At 37.5% G+C, this 24,611-nt stretch overlaps 1 protein-coding gene across 1 annotated transcript in view; it reads left to right on the forward strand.

Annotated features, from left to right (window-relative positions):
* LOC129721216 (uncharacterized) overlaps window positions 1-24,611 on the forward strand; it is a 204,991-nt gene that overhangs the window by 161,341 nt on the left and 19,039 nt on the right. Inside the window, exons 2-3 of the mRNA XM_055673525.1 lie at window positions 7,445-7,494; window positions 19,405-20,008. Coding sequence (XP_055529500.1) covers window positions 7,445-7,494; window positions 19,405-20,008 — 654 coding nt within the window. The remainder of the gene's footprint in view (window positions 1-7,444; window positions 7,495-19,404; window positions 20,009-24,611) is intronic.

Here is a 24,611-nt window from a genome sequence, read left to right on the forward strand (position 1 = left end):
ACACTTACGATCAACCGTCATTTCAAATAACGTGCAGCATTCAACCAAACGTTGGCTGCGTCCTGTTGTTTACATCCAAAAGAAACAGATGCTGTCATTTTTTCTAACATTTAGTGCGAAATTTTGAAAGTGCGTGGCCTTTCTCCCGAGCAAAGAAAGCGAACTGTGCACAAATGGGGCATCGTGAGTGCTCTTTCTATAAGAAAATTAGCCAGAGAAGAAGGTATAAGTGTCGGAGCAGTTCAAACCGCATTGCGGAAGTATTGTGAAGAGTGCACATTTACTGCTGCCCCAAGACGTGGTAGAAAACCTGGGCCTGTTGATCCCACAATGGACAAAAAGGTTAAGGAATACTACAAGCGGCATCCTTCAGTATCAGTCTGCAGACCCGTCGGAAGCAGAAGCAGCCAAAACGAAATCCAAAACAAGCTGAATCTGTGAAACCGAGAGCTCGGAAGCTTTATGACAAACTTCTGACCAAAAAAATGGGGTGTGTTATCATGGATGACGAAACCTACATAAAACTGGACTATAAGACTCTGCCAGGACCGCAATTTTATACATCACCGAAGGGAAAGGATGTCCCTGGACCAGTGAAAGCCATTTACACCATTTACGAAAATTCGGCAAGAAGGTAATGGTTTGGCAGGCCATTTGTGAATGTGGGGAAATATCTCGTCCATTCATTACGAATGACACAATGAATGGTAAAATTTACGTGAAAGAGTGTTTGCAGAAAAGGTTGTTACCCATGGTTAAGCAGCATAACAATCCTCCAATCTTTTGGCCCGATCTTGCTTCCTGCCATTACTCTAAGGATGCACTAGGGTGGTAGAAAACAAATAATGTCACATGTGTCCCAAAGGAGATGAATCCTCCAAACTGCCCTGAAATTCGCCCTATTGAAACTTTTTGGGCTTTAACCAAGGCAAAACTGAGGAAATATGTCAAACCAGCGGACAATGTTGAAAAATTCGAAAAAGATTGGCTTGAAGTGGTAAAAATGGTCGGAGAACACACTGTGCAAAAGCTTATGAGTAGTGTTGAGAGAAAAGTTAGAGAACTCGCGTATCCTACGAAAAATAATCCCAACTTGAATTGAAACTGGAAAGAAAACACTAATTATCTATATTTCAGAATAGAATGACCCGGAAAATCCTGTGTTTTTTGTTTTATTCAAGAAAGAAGATGTATTTATAATTTTCGGAACAGTCTATACAAAAAAGTGTTTCTTAAGTAACTTTTAAGAAATTGTCTGAATTTTCATAAAAAATATGGAAAAAATTATATATCAAGTCCTTCACTTAAAAAAGGCAATTTAAACACAAAACATCGATTTAAAAAAAAAGATCATCTCCGAATTGGCTAAAAATTTTTTTGGTGAAAGACAACATTGTTGGCTACATTTCATTCATGCATCGCAACTTGAGCATATTTAAGGAAAAAAATTTATTCTTAAAAATAAAAAAAATTAAAATGCAAACTAAAACTAAGGTATATTATTTTTTCAGTGTAAAGCAACCTGATAGAATGAAATACTTGCTATGTTTTCATTATTTTAGTTTTAAACAATTTAAAACAAGTAAAGGCACTCGAATTTGCAACAATTTCAATGGATTCAGTGCAAATTATTGTTTCGATTTTTTTATGTGTTGAATTTATTAGCTCCTACCCAGTAAAAAAATTTCGACGCCCTATCTTACGCCGCACTGAAAGGGCAGAAAAATATCGCGTGTGTGGCATGCAACATTGGGTTTTTTCTTGCTGTTTTCTTTTTCTTTTTATCTTCATCATACATTCCCTATGTGTTTGCTTGACATTCTCCGTACATAAACTGGCAAACGTCTATATGTTCTAAACTGCCGTGCCGTGATATGACATTATTGTGACGTACATCCATTTGATCAGTTTTTCAATACGGCCCAAAAAGGAACGGGTTACTTGTTACTTTTGTATTGAAATGGTGCATCCGTCATTTTGTTTTCTTGATTTTTCACAACATACGAATAAGTAACAACTAAAAAAAGATACTAAAAGATGGGTCTTCGAATAACGAACAAATTGGCATAAAAACTTAATATTCGAAAAAATGGCATTTACGTCACTATGTTATCTCACGGCAGTATATCACACACTGGTAGGGTAGGATAGACGGTATTTTCTGACGTTTATTTTTCCTTCGTGTAACGCACCAGCAGTTCCATGTTTTCTGTTGAAATTTAATTCATAAAATTGAATTCTGAAACGTCTCGTAAAATAGCCGTGTAGAGTCGTTTCTGTTTCGCTCTTTCGCCGAAAACGTTCGTGGTTGTGGTAGATGCGTAAACATGTGGATGATCTGTTTGGATGGCTTTGTGCGGTGAATGGTTGTAGAAAGAGGCGACACGTCTGTGCAAGCGCTAAATTGCTGTTGTAATAACTTATTTCAATTCATGTTTCCAACCGCAGAAAGTAGCACAATAACAATCGTTGATATATCGTGAATTGATATGCCGTTCATCTATTTTGTTTTGGCACAACATAACATAACAGCGTTAAAAATTTGAATATTTCAGCTATGGAAGGCAGCCAACCGAGATCTTCTTTACATGCCCTAATACTTCTTATTGTAATTTGTAATTAATTTTCATTAATCTCACATTATATTTACGTGATCATATCTATATTGTTACATTAATCCAATTAAATCATGGTCATATCACTTATCATAGAAAATCCTGATCAAAAACCCACCTCACTAACAAAAACTCGTTTACGTGGTCTGTGTAGGACTGCAGAGGTATACTCGGTCTCTTACAAAGCAAAGACTAGATTGTAACATACTTTCCTTATTGTGGGTTTCTTGTGGCACTGGCACAACTAGAAATTCAAAGTTCCAAGAGAAACGGAATTGGAAAATTAGCATTTAAAATTACCTCTATCATATCCACAAAAAATTATAGACAAGTTAAAATCTCTTTTTTACTATCTTCGGAGCATGTCTTTGATTTGCACTCCGAAGAGACATCAGCTTATCACTCAGGTTTTTTTGTAAATTTTGAAACAAATCTTTGTGAAACAGTACACCGCCGCCAAAGCTGTAAAAAGGTTATCGAAATTTTAGGATGCATATACCTGAATGTAAGAAACGAATTTTACCTTTCTCCGTTTTGCATATTGAAATCGACTTTGTTTGCAAAGATCAAAGGGAATTTGTTGGAAACTGACTGGGTTTAAAGCATTTGAATAAGTGTCCAATTTTCGTGACATTCTCGATGTTTTCGGTTTTCCAATTTGTACCCCTATGTATGTTGTCGTATGACGTAACTCTACGTTAAAATAAAGAAAAAAAACGAGATTGAAAGCGAGTAAACAGAAAAAAAGAGAAAATATAGAGAGTGGTAGAATAGAGTTAGAGGAATAAGCGAGAAAAAAGAGAGCGTAAAACAGGAGAAAGAGATTGAAAGACAAAAAAAGAGAGAGTAAAAATCACAGGAAGGTTGTATGCAAAGCCACGACCGCAAGGTTGAAGTAGAATACTTTTACAAGAAAGATAACTCGGCTGCTTGCGTGTCAGTCATTTTTTTCTAGTAAATAAACGTTGTTTTTGTTTGATATTTTGAATGAAGTTTATTGAATATTTTAAAATTTTGTGCAAATGAGAAGTTGAAGTGCTGCCGAATTGTAATATGCACATTTAATACAACATCATTACACGGAAACGGAATAAAGGCTACGGTTATGCAGAATGCAAATGACGGCGCGATGCAATTCGCCTTACCGTGGTGAAATGTACAGCTCTTTTTAAGGCGAAGTAGAGCTATACATTTCAACACATTTCGTCTTGCCGAATCGCATAGCGCCGTTATTTGCGTTCTGCATAACCGTAGCCAAACACTAAGCGACGCACGTAACACGTAATAATAGTCAGAGTATGCATGTAGATGAAGATAATTAACTTTGGATTATAGCGCAAAACGAGAAAATATTAACTCTTCAAATATTCATTTTCGTTCTTCAAATTTCTGTTGTTCAATTTAATATCCGATGAAATGTCTGTTTATTATCTGATGAAGTTCTTATATAGGCCAAATGATGCATTCCAATTTACTAGGTCCATAACTCTGCCGACCGTGCTTGGGAAAGCGCGGTATAACGACCAATCAGAGGTCGAATTTTGTGTTTTGACAAGGCTTAGGGATTTTCAATAGTACAATAGTTCGAATAATAAAACTGCAATTTCATGCATCTGGTAGGAATCTTAGAAGATTTTCTAATCGATTGCTGCAAAAACGAAGGAAATCCATCGAAAACTATCCGATTTATTAGCATTTGAAATTGGACATTTTTCTCACTTTTTCAGTTTTAGATTTTCATTTCACATCCCTATGTAGCCGAACTTTCTGAGAGAAGTATTCTACTTCAAATGGCAATTTCCACGTGTTGTAACGTGCTGGAGCACGAAATCTATGTCTGCGATAAGGAACCTTCACGTTCACGAGGCATGACTGGAGAAACGCGTCTGATAATGCGGTAAAATTTTTAATGTTTTTTTGTGCAAATTATTGTACTCAGACAAAAACTTGTTTTGAATTGGATGAATTTTTAGTGAATAAACGTTAACCGTTTGTTATTCAAACTTCGTCATGCTGATCGCAGCCTTTGCGCTGCCCCTACAGTGGGGAGTTCACTAAATAAAGTGAAAATTAGACAACTACAACAGAATTTGATTGCATCCCGCACAGAATGTCTGCTTGTGTTGATGCCAGAAAATTATAAACCTTCAATTATTTTTTTATTTGCCTTGAAAAAAGCATTTTGCGGTACAAAATCGGTTACTGATTACAACTTTTGAGCTGCCCTTACATTGGGGGAATTAAGATACACGGACAACATGCACTGTGGAAGCTATTTTACATTCAGTAAATTCGACGGGTGCGACAGATTTAAACTGCTAGAATGCAACACAGAATGCTTGCTTCCGTTGACAAAAATTATTAACTTTCAATGACTTGTTTATTTGCCTTGAAAAAGGCATTTTGATGTTCAAAATTGGATTTCCTGATGGCAATCTTCATGCTGCCCCATCACGGGGGGAATAATGGCTGTCTGGCGACACACGCTGAGAAAAACCGCGCTGCTCCTGAGACGTGGTGACCAACCACAGGGCTAGTGCTGCTGCTAACGAAGGACGACTGCTGTTGTCTCTGTCTAGAACTATTATGAGCGGCTCCGGCTGAAACAGGCTCTTATATGAGCCAAATAGCATGTTTTCAATTGCAAGGGATATGATCCTGTCGACCGTGTTTGGGAAGCAAGCATATAACGACCAATCAAAGGTCGAATTTTTCGTTTTGACAAGGCTTGACTATTTTCAATAGTACAATAGTGTGAATAATAAAATTACAATTATCTTATTTTGGAAAGAATCTTAGAAGATTTTCCAATCTATTGCTGCAAGAACGAAGGAAATCCATCGAATACTCACCGATTTATTAGCATTTGAAATTGGACATATTTTTCACTTCTTTTGGTTTTAGATTTTCATTTCACATCCCTATATAGCCGAACTTCCTGAGAGAAGTATTCTACTTCAAAACACTTGGATATCGCAAATTCCCGAATGTCTTACTGCCTCCAAAAATATTAGGTATCAAATTTTCAAACCAAGAAATCTGTCGAAAAGCAGTCTGGAACAATTCACATAACTGAGCAAATGAACCGATGTAAATGTTGTTGTTAAATAATATAAAATCGGAGAATAATTAATGGAACAACTTTGCTGAAGATACTATGGTTCTATAATCAATTTTTCTGGGTCAAAATAATTTCGATCACGTTTCTGCAGCTTTGGAAATAGCGTGCGCCGTCTACGTTCGTTTTTTTTTAGGCTTTCAGACCACAGGAGCTGTTACAAAAAGTTGTTAATTAAGAAGTTAATGATTTTAGCTTTTCAATACATAGTGGTTTCAACCAAAATTAATAAAAATATATTTAAGCCTGCTGATTATCAAAGGAAAACTGATTCCTGAGAGTGTTTCCCTCTATTTTTAGCGGCATATTTTTATAATGCTAGATAGTTTATCATAAAAACTAATAACCCTTAAATTCTATTGGCCGACAAAATATAAATAAATGGATTCAAAAAAAAAAATTTTTTTTCAAAAATAATATGGAATTACAACACTGGTTCACACAGGTGCACTCCAAAAGCTCAAACCGGAAATAATGAAAGATTATAGATTAACCGAAAAAAATGAAAGGTTATAGTGTCCCTAGCCATTACCAAAACACGTCAACTTACGTGAGAGTGTCGGATAGAAATTGATCGTCGGGTTCGTCGCTTTAACGTTATGTTTACGAGGAAACTCATTTAAATCTCTGAAAAAACGGTAATGGCTAGGGACACCAACATTCACTGGAAAGGTTTAATAGCTATAATCTTTCATTTTTTCCGGTTTGAGCTTTTGGAGTGCACCTGTGTTGACCAGTGTTATTATTCCATATTATTTTACTACTTCGAAAGACGTCCTCAGATTTAATATATTAATCAATTTCATATTTGGTATTTTCGAAGTTGCCGAAATATTGCTCTGACAAACCTTGCTCCATGTACTGGAACAAATGAAAATCAGATGAGGACCTGGTGATTATGGTCGGTAGGACAAAACATCCCATTTCTGTGTGTCTGAATTAGTTATCATGACTCTTGCAACATGTGGCCTGGCATTATCGCGCAACAAAATCACTTTTTCGTGTCGATGCTCGAATTGCGAACATTTTTACTTCAATTGCCAGTTCAAACGCATCAATTCACGTCCGTAGTGGTCAGCTTCGGTTAGCTAGTCCCACCATACGCACAGCGCAAACTTTTGATGACCAGTTCGATGACACACATCAAAATGTTACGACCACATTTGTTTGTTACTTAAAAGCTTCACTCCCTTCCGTAAATTATTATTTGAAAATTATCAAAATCACTGTATTTTAATTCAAATCATTCTCTTGGAAATATTAACAATTCAATTCAAAAACCAACACGACGGATATTCATTGAATTTATTGTTTGAACATCATCAACTATGATAAAGACTACCAGACTAGTAATTAAGTGACCACATTGTCAAAGTTTTTTTATCGGTTTGATTCAGAAATTTACTTGCTCGATATAGGGAGCACTCGTGTCGTTCTGGTTAGAAAAAAGCAGCTTGGCGACACTGTGTGTCTCAGTGCTATGTTCTTGACTATTCCCCTCTTCTTGTTATTTCCGTCTCTTCAGAAACTCTTAATGCTGAAATAAAATAAATGAGTACAAAACGTGATTATAATAATAACATTATCGATGAACAGTATGAATGCGAGAGCCTCAGAGGACAGTATCGAATACATTTAACGATTCCATTGTGACCACAGAAAGCGCTAACATTTGCCTCTTTCCTTCTTTTTCTCATTTTGAAATTTCCAGATGATGAGACCCGAATAAAATCCTTAGACAGGAAGCAACACACCAACAAGGTAAGTGAAGTGTAATGTTCTGACAACTTGCCACAATCCGGTTTGCTTCCTACTTTTGTCACTGCGACAACGAAGCGAAGAGAACCCCACCGGAATTTTCGTGGAAAGAGTGGAAAAAGAAAGAGGCTCGTGAGAGCCTTCAGGGGGTACGCGAAATAAAAATCGGTAATGGTGGACAATCTTGCTCTTGAATTTGACTCCTGAACTAGACCACCACAACATGATCTACCACTACAATGGGGTACAATTGATTCAGAAACAAACAAAAAAAGGTTGAGAACCGCTGATCTACAGAAACTACCAATGACCGTAGTGGATATAATATTTATAGGTTTCTATATGTTGCAAATTCATAACAAATGTTCCGTAGTCTATGGCCTCAGTTACGTACCTCAATAAAGTACAATGTTCAATCTTTTAAGGCTTAATCCTTGGTTTATTTTAGCGTTGGACCGAACTTTGAAACGAAGTTCTTTATCTTCGATTTTCTACTTCATTCCATTGAAAATCCACCCCTCATACCTCATTTCACATTCTACTGCCAAGTTTAGTTACGCTGCCTTTGTCGGATAATGATAATCCGAGCTTTAAAAAGAATGGAGCTGGAGTGAAACTTGAAACTTTCCCTGTGTGCCTTAAGTACCCAGTCCATTGATGGATTGCTTTCACTTTTTACGCATTTTAACAGCGATTAGTTAATGTTATAGTACATCAGAGTATAAAATAAAACAAGTTGCATTTATTCTTAAATGAAACCAACATAATTTTTAATCGAAAAACAAACAAGCTTTTTTCTCTACTATTCGCGGAAGGCATACCGTAGTCGCAACCGGCATATCAAAAATAGCAGACACCATAGAAATCCTCAAGTGCTCAAAACATTGAACAAAAAAAAAATACCTGCACGTCAGAGACGGAACATTCCTCGGTACTTGAATATTGCAACTGTCATGCATCCTCCGTGAAAGTCTTTCGCACTATTATCGCTATTCTCCCGAAGCATGAATGAATGACGCTTCGTTACTCGTACATACACCACTTATGTGCTGGCTGGCAGAAAATAGTTGCAAATCGCATGTGGGCGGCCACGGTCGCCGCTCGCTATCGTGAATGGCGCCGACCATATTCAAATCACGAACGGGGGAGGACGACATGTAATCTGAATGCCTGACAGTGCTCTAAAATGCCAAAGACCGCCAAATGATGTGGTCGGCTGCCCGAAACGATGCTTTACGGTCCTCACGATTCGTACTAGAGACAAATCGTTCCTGGCATGAACGGAACGGGCTCGCGGAGAGTTTTCACGCCACCATGACAGGTACCAACTGCACAAGAGCAAATCCGGGGGACGTGGGCGTCCAATTTCGTTTCCGATAAAGTCACTTATTAATATTGTATTCGATTCAAAAGCATTGGTGGCGCCCCGACTAGCATTCAACGCACCAATTGGACTGGAAGATAATCCTGAAGGTTGCTTTTTCCGGACCAGTATAGAGACAGTACAATAAGTCCAGCTCATTTGCTGCCTCAAAGCGTGCAGGAAAGTTTCAATAATAACTTCTTCAGACATTCAGTCCAATCGATATTCTATGACAAAAAGTAGCTCCATTCACTCGGCGACGTTTGGAGGCAATGAACTGAATGAAACCGACCGCCCAGATGAAACTCGAAGCACCACACGCCCACAACCTGCTGACTCCGCACCCCCGCTGATGTTGGAACCGCAAGGATTCAATTTTTTTTTTTTTTTTTATTTATGTTATAATTATAGGTTACTGGAATTATGAATGTGGATTTTTACAACTAGAAATGTTTTGTGAAAAAAAGGAAAAAACCTGCAGTCTGTGAGTCGTTGGTCGTCACAGGACAACCAAACTTTTTGTAACAATCTCTTCTATAGTATCAAGCGTTCGAGTGTGTATACTTATTGATTTTATGTTATTTTGCATGGTTGCAATTGCGTTTATAGTACATATATCACCTCCAAAATAGAACGCATTCATTCTAATCTAACCCCAGCTTCGGAAGTCACTGGTTGATAATATCCAAATCTCCAGACGTAACTTTTGCAAAGGAAATTTTTTTTCCCAATAAATTTCTTTCATCCTATCTGTAGTTAAACAATAAATTCAGCATAAATCAGACCCTTTCACGGTAGCTCTCAGTACCTAATAGCTTTCATCGCACAAATGAACTGCCAGCAAAGCACAGACAGATTACTCGGCCATGAAGTATGTGCCAACGCAACGGATAAGTTCAATCCATTCACATGTACAAATCGATTGTGGAACGAGCATCATTCCGAACAGGACTTATGACACGTCCCAGGGCTTATACCCGTATTCCAGCACATGTATCCGTAAATACCCATCGTCATCACTTTTACCCTGCTGCTTTGTCATGCCAGGATTTCAGTTCCTACTGCTAGTCGAAGAGTTGGTCGTTTGCCAGCGCTTTATTACTTCATTAGCACTGCTACCTAATCCCTTTCGCAAAAGTCAGTAATTGTGCCGGGGCTATCTTTGTAGCAGTATAATCTTCGCCATTATACTGGACAACTTTCGTCCTGAAATATTAGATGCTTAGTGTTGGAATCTTTTTGTGAGAGATTTTCTTTAACAAACTATGCACGCAGTATGACCATTTCTATCTCAGCTGTAAACTCAAAATGAACGCTACATAGAGAAGAGTACACTGGTCAACACAGGTTTTGCCTCACAGCTTCAACTAAAAAATATCAAAGATTATAGCTTTCTAACTATATTTGTGAAGTTTGGTGCTCCAGGCGAGCTCGGGACAACTTCAAAAGACCGCAGAGAAATTGCTTGCCGTGTTCGTCGCTTCTAGGTTTACCTATGAGAGAACTTTAATTATTTTAACGATTGAAAAGCTATATTCTTTCATTCATTCAAATTTATAAACCAAAGACAAAAAGGATAAGAAAAATATCGAAAAAAAAAAATTAAAACCAAAACAAGTTATATGCCAAAACCAACTGAATAACAAAATATCAAAAAATATCGCAAATATTTCAACCAGTGTAAAAAAATTGAAAATACCTTGGAATTTAATTTGGAATCATTTTCTATTTTGGCTTTTTCTGGCCTTTAGAAGGCGTTTTTAGCCATTCTAAGCCTAATTAGGGATTATTTTCTTTTTTGGCCTTTTCTGCTCTTTAAAAGGGGATTTTAGCCATTCTGAGCATAATTTTGGATCATTTTCTTTTTTGGCTTTTTCTGGCTTTTAGAAGACGTTTTTAGCCATTCTGAGCTTAAGTTGGGATCATTTTCTTTTATGGCTTTTTCTGGCCTTAAGAAGAGGTTTTCGGTCATTCTGAGCTTAATTTGGAATCATTTTCTATTATGGCTTTTTCTGGCCTTAAGAAGGAATTTTCGGCCGTTCTGAGCTTAATTTGGAATCATTTCCTTTTTTGATTTTTTTCGCCTTTAGAAGGGATTTTCAGCCATTCTGAGCTTAATTTGGGATCATTTTCTATTTTGGCTTCTTCTGGCTTTTAGAAGGCGTTTTTGGCCATTCTGAGCATAATTTGGGATCACTTCTTTCATGGCTTTAAGAAGGCTTTTTTGGCCATTTTGAGCTTAATCTGGGATCATTTTTTAATTTTTTTTTCTGGCCTTCAGAAGGGATTTTCGGCCATTCTGAGCTTAATTTAGGATCATTTTCTATTTTGGCTTTTTCTGGCCTTTAGGAGAGGTTTCTGAGCATAATTTGATATCATTTTCTATGTTGGCTTTTTCTGGCCTTTAGAAGGGTCATTTTCTTTTGTGGATTTTTCTGGCTTTTGAAAAGGATTTTCGGCCATTCTGAGCTTAATTTGGGATCATTTTATTTTTTGGCTTTTTCTGGCCTTTAGAAGGGATTTTCGGCCATTCTGAGCTTAATTTGGGATCATTTTCTTCTATGGCTTTTTCTGGCCTTACGAAAGGATTTTCGGCCATTCTGAGTTTAATTTGGGATCATTCGCTTTCATGGCTTTTTCTGGCTTTTAGAAGGCGTTTTTGGCCATTCTGAACTAAACTTGGGAAAATTTTCTATTTTGGCTTTTTCTGGCCTTCAGAAGAGGTTTTTGGCAATTCGGAGATTAATTTGGGATCATTTTCTTCTTTGGCTTTTTCTGGCCTTTAGAAGGCGTTTTTGGCCATTCTGAGCTAAATTTGGGATCATTTTCTTTTATGGCTTTTTCTGGCTTTTAGAAGGGATTTTCGGCCATTCTGAGCTTAATTCGGGATCATTTTCTTTTTTGGCCTTTTCTGGCCTTTAGAAGGCGTTTTTGGCCATTCTGAGCTAAATTTGGGATCATTTTCTTTTATGGCTTTTTCTGGCCTTAAGAAAGGATTTTCGGCCATTCTGAGTTTAATTTGGGATCATTCGCTTTCATGCCTTTTTCTGGCTTTTAGAAGGCGTTTTTGGCCATTCTGAACTAAACTTGGGAAAATTTTCTATTTTGGCTTTTTCTGGCCTTCAGAAGAGGTTTTGGCAATTCGGAGATTAATCTGGGATCATTTTCTTCTTTGGCTTTTTCTGGCCTTTAGAAGGCGTTTTTGGCCATTCTGAGCTAAATTTGGGATCATTTTCTTTTATGGCTTTTTCTGGCTTTTAGAAGGGATTTTCGGCCATTCTGAGCTTAATTCGGGATCATTTTCTTTTTTGGCTTTTTCTGGCCTTTAGAAGGCGTTTTTGGCCATTCTGAGCTAAATTTGGGATCATTTTCTTTTATGGCTTTTTCTGGCCTTAAGAAAGGGTTTTTGGCTATTCTGAGCTTAATTTGGAATCATTTTCTATTTTGGCTTTTTCTGGCCTTTAGAAGGGATTTTCGGCTATTCTGAACTTAATTTGGGATCATTTTCTATTTTGGCTTTTTCTGGCCTTAAAAAGGGATTTTCGGCCATTCTGAGCTTAATTTGGGATTATTTTCTTATTTGGCTTTTTCTGGCCTTCAGAAAAGGTTTTTGGCCATTCTGAACTTAATTTGGGATCATTTTCTATATTGGCCTTTTCTGGCCTTTGAAAGGCGTTTTTGGCCATTTTGAGCTTAATTTGGGATCATTTTCTATTTTGGCTTCTTCTAGTCTTTATAACGGATTTTCGGCCATTCTGAGCTTAATGTAGGATCATTTCCTTTTTTGGCATTTTCTGGCCTTTAGAAGGCGTTTTTGGCCATTCTGAGCTTAATTTGGAATCATTTTCTTATTTGGATTTTTCTGGCCTTCAGAAAAGGTTTTTGGCCATGCTGAACTTAATTTGGGATCATTTTCTATTTTGGCGTTTTCTGGCCTTTGAAAGGCGTTTTTGGCCATTTTGAGCTTAATTTGGGATCATTTTCTATCTTGGATTTTTCTAGTCTTTATAACGGATTTTCGGCCATTCTGAGCTTAATGTGGGATCATTTTCTTTTTTGGCCTTTTCTGGCCTTTAGAAGGCGTTTTTGGCCATTCTGAGCTTAATTTGGGATCATTTTCTATTTTGGCCTTTTCTGTAGGGTTCAATTTGGTATCATTATCCATTTTGGCTTTTTTTGTTGCCTTCAGAAGGGGTTCTCGGCCATTACTCAAACTCAAACTTGATAAATATGGAAGATCATAGCTTTTTAACGATTTTTATGTCACTGATACGGTTTTGGAATGTGAATGATGGGGTGAATTGTTTGAATGGTACCTTATATATCAAGGTTCTGTCAGTTATTTGAAAAGAGGGAGGAGTCAAGAAGAATAGGGAATGGTAAAAAAAGTAAAAAAGCGCCGGAATCAGAAAGTAATTTCGAGTAAAACTACCACAACAACAACAAATCGTTCACAAAATCAGATCGGTTGTATCCATTAGTGTCGGCTGTGCTTGGGAAGAGAGGTAGTGATTGGCTGCTCGGTATGATATATGAATCAATATTATTTACCAATTTTTCAATAGTGTATCTCAAACAATATATTGTTTTTGTTACATAAATTCTACCGTAAAAGAAAGTCTGATCGATTGATGCCAAAACCTCGATAACCAGACTATAAATGACTGAAATATAAGCGCTCAAAACCTGACCACTTTTCCCTGGTTTCCCCTGGTTGAATTACTAGATTTTTGAATTCAGGTACCTAACTTCCAGATAGACGTAGTTCTACGTCAAAAATAGAAGTAGAAAGATTTCGCGTCAATACGACTGAGAGGCTGGCAGCACCCTCTCAGATTTCAATGAAATGGGTGGGTGTGTAGGCCTCACTATCCTGAACAACTTTGCTTTTTATGAAGATTTATCGTTAATAACATTTGAAGAAGGCTGAAGTTTTTTATTTAAATTAATATATCTGAAAAATGACTGGAGATAGAGAAAAGTTATTCAGGAAAGAATTTCAAAGAATTGTTGCACAATGAAAATAATTTAATTTATGAAGAAAAAGGTAATTTAAAAAAAACGGTCGTCGCAGAATTTTTTTTTAAATAAAAAGCCAATAATTGTCAAAAATTTCAAAATTACAGACATATTCGACAATTTTCATGAAACAATTGCTAGGAAATGTAAAAAATAACAAAAAATATTGAGAAGATAATAACATTATTCTGAAAAGATGTGCTATCACGCTCTGTGTTCTGTTGAGGAGGATATTTAACAACTCGCTTTCGCAAGGTGTATTTCCTGGCTGCTGGAAGAAGCCTGTTATGTTGCCGATTTATAAAAAGGGCGACAAACACGATGTAACGAACTATCGAGGAATAATCTCACTATCCGCTGGATCAAAATCATTTGAGATTCTTGTCGACAACGTTGTCTTCGTAAGTTCAAGACATATACCTTGTTAGACCAACATGGCTTTTACCCCGGTAGATCAACAACAACTAACTTGCTTCAGTATTAAAAACATGGAGAACGGGATGCAAGTGGACACTATTTACACCGACCTGAAAGTAGCGTTTGATCGTGTTGATCACACCATTCTTTTGGCCAAAATTGAACATCTTGATGCATCACAGTATTTCACCAAGTGGCTGAAATCATACCTCGTTGACCGCACACTCTGCATAAAGCTAGGCAACATCGAGTCACATAATTTCGTTAACTTGTTGGGTGTACCTCAAGGGAGCTACCTTGGACCACTGCTTTTTTCAATTCAATGTTTGCAACGTCATTCCACCAGGCTGTAAACTTATCTATGCTGACGACTTAAAACTTTTTCGCGTGATTCGTACTATAGCAGACTGTAGAGAACTGCAACAACTTCTGGATAATTTTTCTGACTGGTGTAATCGTAATTTACTGATAATTTGTGTTTCAAAATATCTTGCAATCTCTTTCACGCGGAACGTTTTCGTGGAACTATAATGTATCTGGATATAATCGCGAAAGAGTATCGGTAGTAATAGATTTAGGTGTACTGCTTGATTCACACCTGTCCTTCAGATACCTCATATCAGATACTCTCATATCATTGCGCACGCTAGCAAGAACCTGGGTTTCATCCTGATCAATTGCCACTATATGCCAATCATTGAACAAATGAACTAAATATGCTTACGTGCTCTTATGAAATCGTTTAGCATTGTATATTTAGTAAAATTAGTTAGATTTATCCTGAATTTTGTAAAACAAACCATTTTTCACAACGCTTCCATATCCGTCTCAAAACTTGAATCACTGCTCAATTATTCATCTCACGACGCCCCCATATCCATCACACTGTTAATAATGAATTAATCACACTTTCATGAATGAACGTAGCCGCAAACCGTCGTAGTAGGATACCTAGATATCCGCTGCAGTTGTTTACGTGCAAAATTGGTAACCTTGGTAACCACTGCAGTGCTGTAGATTTGTGTCAATTATGTCGGAATAATTCATCATCGATGTGAATTGTGAATTCATCATTCAGTGTGATTGTTTCGTATTAACAGAATTTGATTTGGCAACTTTTGATTTTCTTCAACGCAGTGAAAACAGATGAAAATACATAAAGTTGAAATTTAGGAATTGTAGAAATTTATCTCATATATTTCTGCTAATTCAAGTTTGTTTGGAAATTTGAGGTGAACATTTCAAAGATTAAAATATTTTTAGTGTAGTGCGTAATCTAGTTTAATGATTAAAATGAAAAGTGGTCCGCTAGTGATGAAAAAAACTTTGGTTGGCTGCTGAACGAGTCCCGTTGTAGCCGTATAGAACGATGCGCGGATTTTGTTTTCTGAGGTAGGTGATTGAATTAAATGAGTTTTCGAGTGCAGATGCCCGACTGTATTATCAAATTAAGTGCCTTTAAGTGAGTTTTTGAGGATTATGCTTCATGAAGAATCTAAAGTGAACTAAGAAGAATCCATTCCATGGATTAGCAGATTCGTTTAAGAACAAAATATGCGTTTTTTCCTGTTTTCAATTGTGTTTTCATGTTGTATGAGATGAATATATGGGCTGAGATGAATAATGGAGCAGTTCCCCTACGTGATTTTTATTCACAAAAAAAATCATAAACTTTCACAAGTGTTTGAAAATGCCAGACCATGTATAAAAGTTAAACAAATGCTGGAAAGTATATGCAAATCGACGACAAAGTGATTTTCAAAATTTGTCAAGAATATATTTGAAAAGAGCAAAGCCTTGGGTGCTACATTCATTTTTATACTCAGACTTCACAGTCAACTGCTTAGTGTACAGAACAATTGCGGGGCTAGCACAACGATCGTACTGACACTAACAGTATCTGCCAAACAGAGATTCGAACCTGCGACGACTGGGTTGTTAGGCCAGCATCGTACCTCGAGATCCGCTGGAAGGCTAATATGTTTGAAAACATGTAGCTACCCTTGTTAAAAAAGGTCAAGTTTTTTAACTTGGCCTAAAAATGTTGTAAAATCTCATAAAATGGTGGAACATTCAGAAAAGGATAAAAAATGTCAAAAAAGGTAAACATAACAGAAAACTGGTGCAATAAGCCAAAGGTTCCAAAAATCTGGCAATAAATGTCAAAACATATCAACCAAGTATATAAACTGTCATTCTCCTCCTCCTAAATAGAGTTTCTGAAAACCAATTGTAAAAAATCACTTCCACAAGTCCTTTCTTGGTCCTTTCCATCTGCACTTTGGGTACCATTTGGTTCTCTTCGCCAGCAGCAAAGAGAGAATCAAAGCTTGTGAGCCTATTCTCGTTTTATCTATTTTTTTCTATAAATTGCAAGTAAATGTACTCCATTACATCACTGTACAAAGTATAAATGTAATCCTAATACCATAAGTTACGTGTGCTGCAAAACAAATTGATACCAGTGATGCCATTTCTGTAGGTGAGTAAAATGCGCCTTTGAATTCACGACTGTCGGGGTTTGAGAGTGGATTGAATGATTCTTTCAGAGAGCTGGCTCTTCTGAACAGCTCGCGAGCGGATGCCTGCATCTATATGGATTCAGAAAATCAGTGAATCAGTTATCTCGCTCTTTCCGTTCCACTTTTGCTATCCATGCGTACTCGGCGTTAGCTGGTTCCTGTGCCTGTGGGTAAACTGCGGCAAGTTAATTTTTGCTGCTCCCGCGGCTGGTGGATGGTTTATGCATAGCAGAACAGACAGCCGGTGGCAGCTGGTTGCTGGGAGTCCTATTGCAGTTTCGCGTGCGACTTTGCGCTTGGCAGAAGGGGTGTTAAGCTTTAGCTCTTGTTAGCGGTGTCTGATAATAAACTATACTGATCGAAATATGTAGAACGAAAAGAGCGAGTGAGCTATTAAAAAGAACTACTTCACCTTAATGAGCCAGCAATTGCTCACTTCTAATACGAACAGAAAAACTGCAATGTTCGGATAAGATAACATATATTGAGTTGCTGAGTAAAATAAATGCAGTAGAACTAAACAAACGGAGCCAAGTTCGTTTGTCTAGTTCTACATTGAGAGGAGTTTAACAACGACAGCGATTGCTAGTGCTATTTTTTTCACGAATTCTATTGTTTTTCTTGGACTCGTCATAGCGCTTATGCTCTTGACCCTGTTACTGGCCAATGATTTCAACAGGTTAACAATTGCTTTGCTGTGTTCCGGAAACCCTGCCAATCTCTGAACGCACTCAACTAAATATAATGGTAACATTTCCTGGAATTAATCTATCCGACTGTATTGCAACCTCCGCACATATCAATTATTCTGCCGGTAATATATTGGCGAAGCATTGTCTGGCACCGATGAAACTGGTGAGCTTTCACAATACGGTAATAAAAGAAAGAATATAGAAGAATTGAATTTATGTGCAATAATAATTGCTAAAACTCCTCCACGAATTGACAAACCGGAATCAATTAGTTTCCATTACGCAAACAGTGACGACGTGGTCGAACGTGGCAATAATCGTATAACCCTCGGGCTGTTAGTAAGCGTGCCCGGTGTGTAAATGGAAAATATTTTCAATTTTACCATCGGATTTTCCGAGGATCACAAACACTGCTGGTGGCTGGTCAAAAACTCGACGCTCAGAGAGCTGGGCACCTGTCCATTTACCGTTAATTTAGATTAGTTGTGGCATACTACCGTGTCCCGGTACACCAGTCGGTGCAAGTGGCTATGACCGCAAATTGTACCCGGCTAGCGGAATGATGCGGTCTATATTACTTTCCCCCGTGAGAGCTATGGGTTAATACAGCTGACCCACGCTGATGACGATAGCGGACCAGGCAAACCTGCGATGAGGATGCGAAAAGTAGACCGGGTGGTAATTATGCTAATTTTATTGGTCCACTAATCAGATTAGCGTGTTTTAAAAAGTGCCGCAGAAGGCCTTATGGCCTGGCTGGTAGCGAAAGTTACTCGGAAGGTTTTACTGTCTGTCCCCGGTTTTCTTTGGTTAGGTTTTGGGGTGGCATTTTACGAGGCAATAATGCACCGCGACTCAGCACCACGAAGACGGCTACTAATTGAGACGAAATACCCTGGATAATTGTGTGATGCTGGCTCTTAATTGTCACAGAATCGAAAAATCAAATTTACCTTCATAGCGTAGCTAGCTATTTGAAAATTCGTTGTTTTCTGACAGTAAAATTTTTTATGGTTTTAACCTATAGAATTTCCTGTGGTTGTTCGAACGCAAAGGTGACGAAAACTAATTTAAAATTTTCCTAAACAATTCACTTAAGCATGCTTATATGATATTCTAAAATAGTTTACTGCTGCATAAGTCATTTAGTTTTATCAAAATTATAGAATAATAGAAGCCATCACTACAGTTCTGGTGACTGCCTGATATATATCTTGCCCCTATATCTATAAACAATTCATGATAATTGTTTGAAAAAGAAAAAGTTATTGCTTACAACAAGATTCAGTGCCAGCGCATAAGTCATCGGTTGTTCAGAAGTGATGCAAGGAAAATTTACCGTGTTTTATCAGTACCTCTGAATCCGAGTGGAGTAAAACATATGACTTGGGACTTTATATGATATTTTAGTTTTTTCAAAGAAAAAACCTCATTGCATTCACGATCTAACTATAAACATACGCTGGTTGTGACCCCACTGCTCTCTATTCGATTTTGAGGAATAATTTAATCAATTAAATAGGTATTTAATATAATTTCCACGGTACCACATAATAATTGTCGTTACAAGATAACACGGTACGTAACGTAACACGGCATGTCTACGATTATTTTAATTTCCACATTTATCCTAATCAATGAAATTAAGACCTCTCAGCCATAATATGGAACACCGGGCTGAGATTAAACTTAATTGTACTCCTGTCAGCTTGAAACCGGCTACAGCCGATAATGAAAAGTAATTAAATCTTGATTTTCATTAGCCGGTGCGACCACATCTCCGAGTTTCAAGCGAATAAACGAAATTTGTGTGTATGTGTATATTTATACAAGCAATTGCCTCATTCACAAAATCTCATCTCTTCTTTCTATTTCACTCTTCTCCCAAAAACCATTCCAGCAACAATCGAAGCATCGACATCGGCGGGCAAACGGAGACGACTACGGTGACGGTGTCGGTGTCGGTGGAGCGAATGGCCGGCTGGGAAGACCCATTGTCGATGCTGGCCCTGATGATGGCGACTCAGAAAATTTCATTGCACTCGCACCGGACGAAGCAGATATTTATAACTTTTCCTACAATCTCATCAACGCGGTGGACGATGCTGGCGTGGGCTCGAACGACAATGTCGATAGTGCAGGCGATACCGGTGGAGGGGGCAGCGAGTCACGCCAGGATGATGCAAATGAAGCGAATCCTTTTAATGAATTTCTTAATCCCAGCATGCGACAACAGCAGCAGCAGCAGCAGGAAGTCTATGCAGGTAAACCACCACTGGACGATCCTTGGGGATTAGAATTAGATGAACAGCAGCAACCACCTGTACCGGCGAAGGATGACGATGACACCGAGGCGGAGAAGAGTAAACATCTCAAACCACTGAATCGGAGCCAACAAACTAGCCCGTTACTTGCCAGCAGTATTGATTTTCTCAACTCCATCGACGGTGGCTATTTACTGTCGAACGGAATGGTTGATGAAAAGGGCAGCAAACTTTCTGATGGTAAGTTCTTATACCATATTTTCGTTTATAGCCGTGTGCACGATTTTTTGATTGATTTCATCCAAATAAATTTTTACATTTTCAAAATACACAAATTCCAAAGCCAAAACAGAAAATGATCCCAAATTAGGCTCAGAATGGCCAAAAACCCATTCTAAAGACCCGAAAAAGCCAAAATAGGAAATGATCCCAAATTAAGCTCAGAATGGCTGAAAATTCCTTCTTAAGGCCAGAAAAGGCCAAAATAGAAAACGATCCCAAATCAAGCTCAGAATGGCCTAAAATCCCTTCTTCAGGCCAGAAAAGGCCAAAATAGAAAATGATCCCAAATCCAGCTCAGAATGGCCGAAAATTTCTTCTAAAGGCCAAAAAAGAAAATGATCCCAAATTAAGCTCAAAATGGCCAAAAATCCTAAAGCTAAATAGAAAACGATCCCAAATTAAGCTCAGAATAACCAAAAACCCTTTCTAAAGGCCAGAAAAAGCCAAAATAGAAAATGATCCCAAATTAAGCTCAAAATGGCCGAAAATCCCATCTAAATGCCAGAAAAGGCCTAAATAGAAAACGATCCCAAATTAAGCTCAGAATGGCCGAAATTCCCTTCTAAACGCCAGAAAAGGCCAAAATAGAAAATGATCCCAAATTAAACTCAGAATGGCCAAAAATCCTAAAGCTAAATAGAAAATGATCCCAAATTAAGCTCAGAATGGCCAAAAACCCTTTCTGAAGGCCAGAAAAAGCCAAAATAAAAAATGATCCCAAATTAAGCTCAGAATGGCCGAAAATTCCTTTCAAAGGCCAGAAAAGGCCAAAATAGAAAACGATCCCAAATTTAGCTAAGAATGGCCGAAAATCCTTTCTAAACGCCAGAAAAGGCCAAAATCGAGAATGATCCCATATTAAGCTCAGAAAGGCCAAAAAACTTTTTCTAAAGGCCTAAAAGTCCAAAATAAAAAATGATCCCAAATTAAGCTCAGAATGGCCAAAAACCCTTCCTGAAGGCCAGAAAAAGCCACAATAGATGATGATCACAAATTAAGCACAAATTGGCCGAAAATCCCTTCTAAATGCCCGAAAAGGCCGAATTAGAAAATGTTCCCATATTAAGCTCATGATGGCCAAAAACCCATTCTAAAGGCCAGAAAAAGCCAAAATAGAACATGATCCCAAATTGAGCTCAAAATGGCCGAAAATCCCTTCTTGAGGCCAGAAAAGAACAAAATTAAAAATGATCCCAAATTAAGCTCAGAATGGCCAAAAACCCTTTCTTAAGGCTAGAAAAGGCAAAAATAGAAAATGATCCCAATTTAAGCTCAGAATGGCCAAAAACCCTTTTCAAAGGCCAGAAAAAGCCAAAATAAAAAATGATCCCAAATTAAGCTCAGAATGGCCAAAAACCATTTCTTAAGGCCAGAAAAATCCAAAATCGAAAAAGAAAAATCCAAAATCGAAATGATCCCAAAATAGAAAATGATCCCGAATTAGTCTCAAAATGGCCGAATATCCCTTCTAAAGGCCAGAAAAAGCCACAATAAAAAATGATATCAAATTAAGCTCAAAATGGCCAAAAACCCTTTCTAAAGGCCAGAAAAATCCAAAATAAAAAATGATCCCAAATTAAGCTCAGAATGGCCGAAAATCCCATCTAAATGCCAGAAAAGGCCAAAATAGAAAATTATCCCAAATTAAGCTCAGAATAGTCATAAACCCTTTCTAAAGGCCAGAAAAAGCCAAAATAGAAAATGATCCCAAATTGAGCTCAAAATGGTTGAAAATCCCTTCTTAATGCCAGAAAATGCCATAATAGAAAATGATTCCAAATTAAGCTCAAATTGGCCGAAAATCCCTTCTAAACGCCAGAAAAGGCCAAAATAGAAAATGATCCCAAATTAAGCTCAGAAAGGCCAAAAACCCTTTCTAACGGCCAGAAAAAGCCAAAATAGAAAAGGATCCCAAATTATGCTCAGAATGGCCAAAAACTCTTTCTTAAGACCAGAAAAAGCAAAAATAGAACATGATCCCAAATTAAGCTCAGAATGGCCAAAAACCCTTTCTGAAGGCCAGAAAAGCCAAAATTAAAAATGATCCCAAAATAAGCTCAGAATGGCCAAAAACCCTTTCTTAAGGACAGAAAAAGTCAAAATCGAAAATGATCCCAAATTAAGCTCAGAATGGCCGAAAATCCCTCCTAAAGGCCGGAAAAGGCCAAAATATAAAACCGATCCCAAAATAAGTTCAGAATGGCCAAAAACCCTTTCTTAAGGACAGAAAAAGTCAAAATCGAAAACGATCCCAAATTAAGCGCAGAATGGCCAAAAACCCTTTCCAAAGGCCAGAAAAGGCCAAAATAGGAAATGATCCCAAATTAAGCTCCGAATGACCAAAAACCCTTTCTAAACGCCAAAAAAGCCAAAATCAAAAATGATCCCAAATTGTGCTCAAAATGGTCAAAAACTCTTTCTAAAGGCCAGAAAAAGCCAAAATAGAAAATGATCCCAAATTGTGCTCAAAATGACCAAAAACCCTTTCTAGAGGCCAGAAAAAGCCTAAATAGAACATGATCCCAAATTAAGCTCAGAATGGCCGAAACCCCTTTCAAAGGCCAGAAAAGGCCAAAATAGAAAATGATCCCAAATTGAGCTCAGAATAGCCAAAAACCCTTTCTAAAGGCCAGAAAAAGCCAAAATAGAAAATGATCCCAGATTAAGCTCAGAATGGCCAAATAAGCCTTTAAAAAGCCAAAAAAGAAAATGATCCCAAATTATGCTCAGAATGGCCAAAAACCCTTTCTAAAGGTCAGAAAAGGCCAAAATATAAAATGATCCCAAATTTAGCTCCGAATGACCAAAAACCCTTTCTAAACGCCAGAAAAGCCAAAATCAAAAATGATCCCAAATTACGCTCAGAATGGCCAAAAACACTTACTAAAGGCCAGAAAAAGCCAAAATAGAAAATGATCCCACATTAGGCACAGAATGGCCAAAAACCCTTTCTAAACGCCAGAAAAGACCAAAATAGAAAATGATCCCAAATTAAGCTCAAAATGGCCGAAAACCCTTTCTAAAAGCCAGAAAAAGCCAAAATAGGAAATGATCCCTAATTAAGCTCAGAATGGCCAAAATCCCTTTCTAAAGGCCAGAAAAAGCCAAGATAGAAAATGATCCCAAATTAAGCTCAAAATGGGCAAAAACTCTTTCTAAAGGCCAGAAAAAGCCAAAATAGAAAATGATCCCGAATTAAATTCAGAATGGCCGAAAATACCTTCTAAGGTCAGAAAAGGCCAAAATAGAAAATGATCTTAAATTAAGCTCAGAATGGCTAAAAACCCTTATAATGGCTAGAAAAAGCCAAAATAGAAAATGATTCCAAATTAAACTCAGAATGGCCGAAAATCCTTTCTAAAGACCAGAAAGGGCCAAAATAGAAAATAATCCCAAATTAAGCTCAGAATGGCCAAAAACCCTTTCTAAAGGTCAGAAAAGGCCAAAATAGAAAATGATCCCGAATTAAGCTCAGAATGGCCAAAAACCCTTTCTAAAGGTCAGAAAAAGCCAAAATAGAAAATGATCCCAAATTAAGCTCATAATGGCCAAAAAGCCATTCTCAAGACCAAAAAGAGCCAAAATAGAAATTGATCCCAAATTAAAACCCTTTCTAAAATCCAGAGAAGGCTAAAATAGTATATATTCCCAAATTAGGCTCAGAATAGCCAAAAACCCTTTCTAAAGGCCAGAAAAAGCCAAAATAGGAAATGATCCCAAATTAAGCTCAAAATGGCCGAAAATCCTTTCTAAAGACCAGAAAGGGCCAAAATAGAGAATAATCCCAAATTCAGCTCAGAATGGCCCAAAAACCCCTTCTAAAGGCCAGAAAAGGCCAAAATAGAAAATGGTCCCAAATTATACTCAACAAAGCCAAAAACCCCTTTTAAAGCCCAGAAACGGCCGATTTTTTTGTGTGTCTCTGCATTTTGCTCGCTTTATCCTGATTCCTTTCTCTCGTCCAAATCGTTCGTTCGTTTCCTCTTTCTTGCTTATTTCTGTCTTTTCTTATTAGTCCGTTTTGACAAGCGAAAGGTCATGAGCTCGAATTTTAGTAGAATCAGACCACTCCAATGCCCGTGGAACGTTAATGCATGGTTTCATTCTCTAGCTCCCTTCCATCCCCCTAATTGACCCTTCTCTCACGTAAAATTTCAAAATAAAAAAATAAAGTCACACACAGTTGAATAACGAGGCTCGGTGCAAAAGGGCAGTAGTTTCGGTAGAGGGAAGGATAAAATAACAAAAATTCGTCACTGACCACGGTGACAAAGTAACTTTCCGTTCCGTTATAATCTCTAAAGATGCAAGAGTGAACTTGGTCTCTGGCAACAAAGCGAAATCTAGTGAATTTTTGGAGGTGGTAAATTTTTCCTAAATTTGGTTCTTTGTGCAACTTTATTAACTCAGACCCATCACGGTGGTCGTTCAAGGTGAAGCTCAACTCTTCTCTTGTTTAGTTTGTTTTCAAGATGTACTTAGCATATCAATTGGAAACAGATTTTGAAATATAATGGTTGATAAACAATAAATGTTGAAATGTTGCTCAACGTTTTTGGCA

The sequence above is a fragment of the Wyeomyia smithii genome, chromosome 1 (assembly GCF_029784165.1).
Source record: "Wyeomyia smithii strain HCP4-BCI-WySm-NY-G18 chromosome 1, ASM2978416v1, whole genome shotgun sequence".
In the NCBI taxonomy this organism is placed as follows: domain Eukaryota; kingdom Metazoa; phylum Arthropoda; class Insecta; order Diptera; family Culicidae; genus Wyeomyia; species Wyeomyia smithii.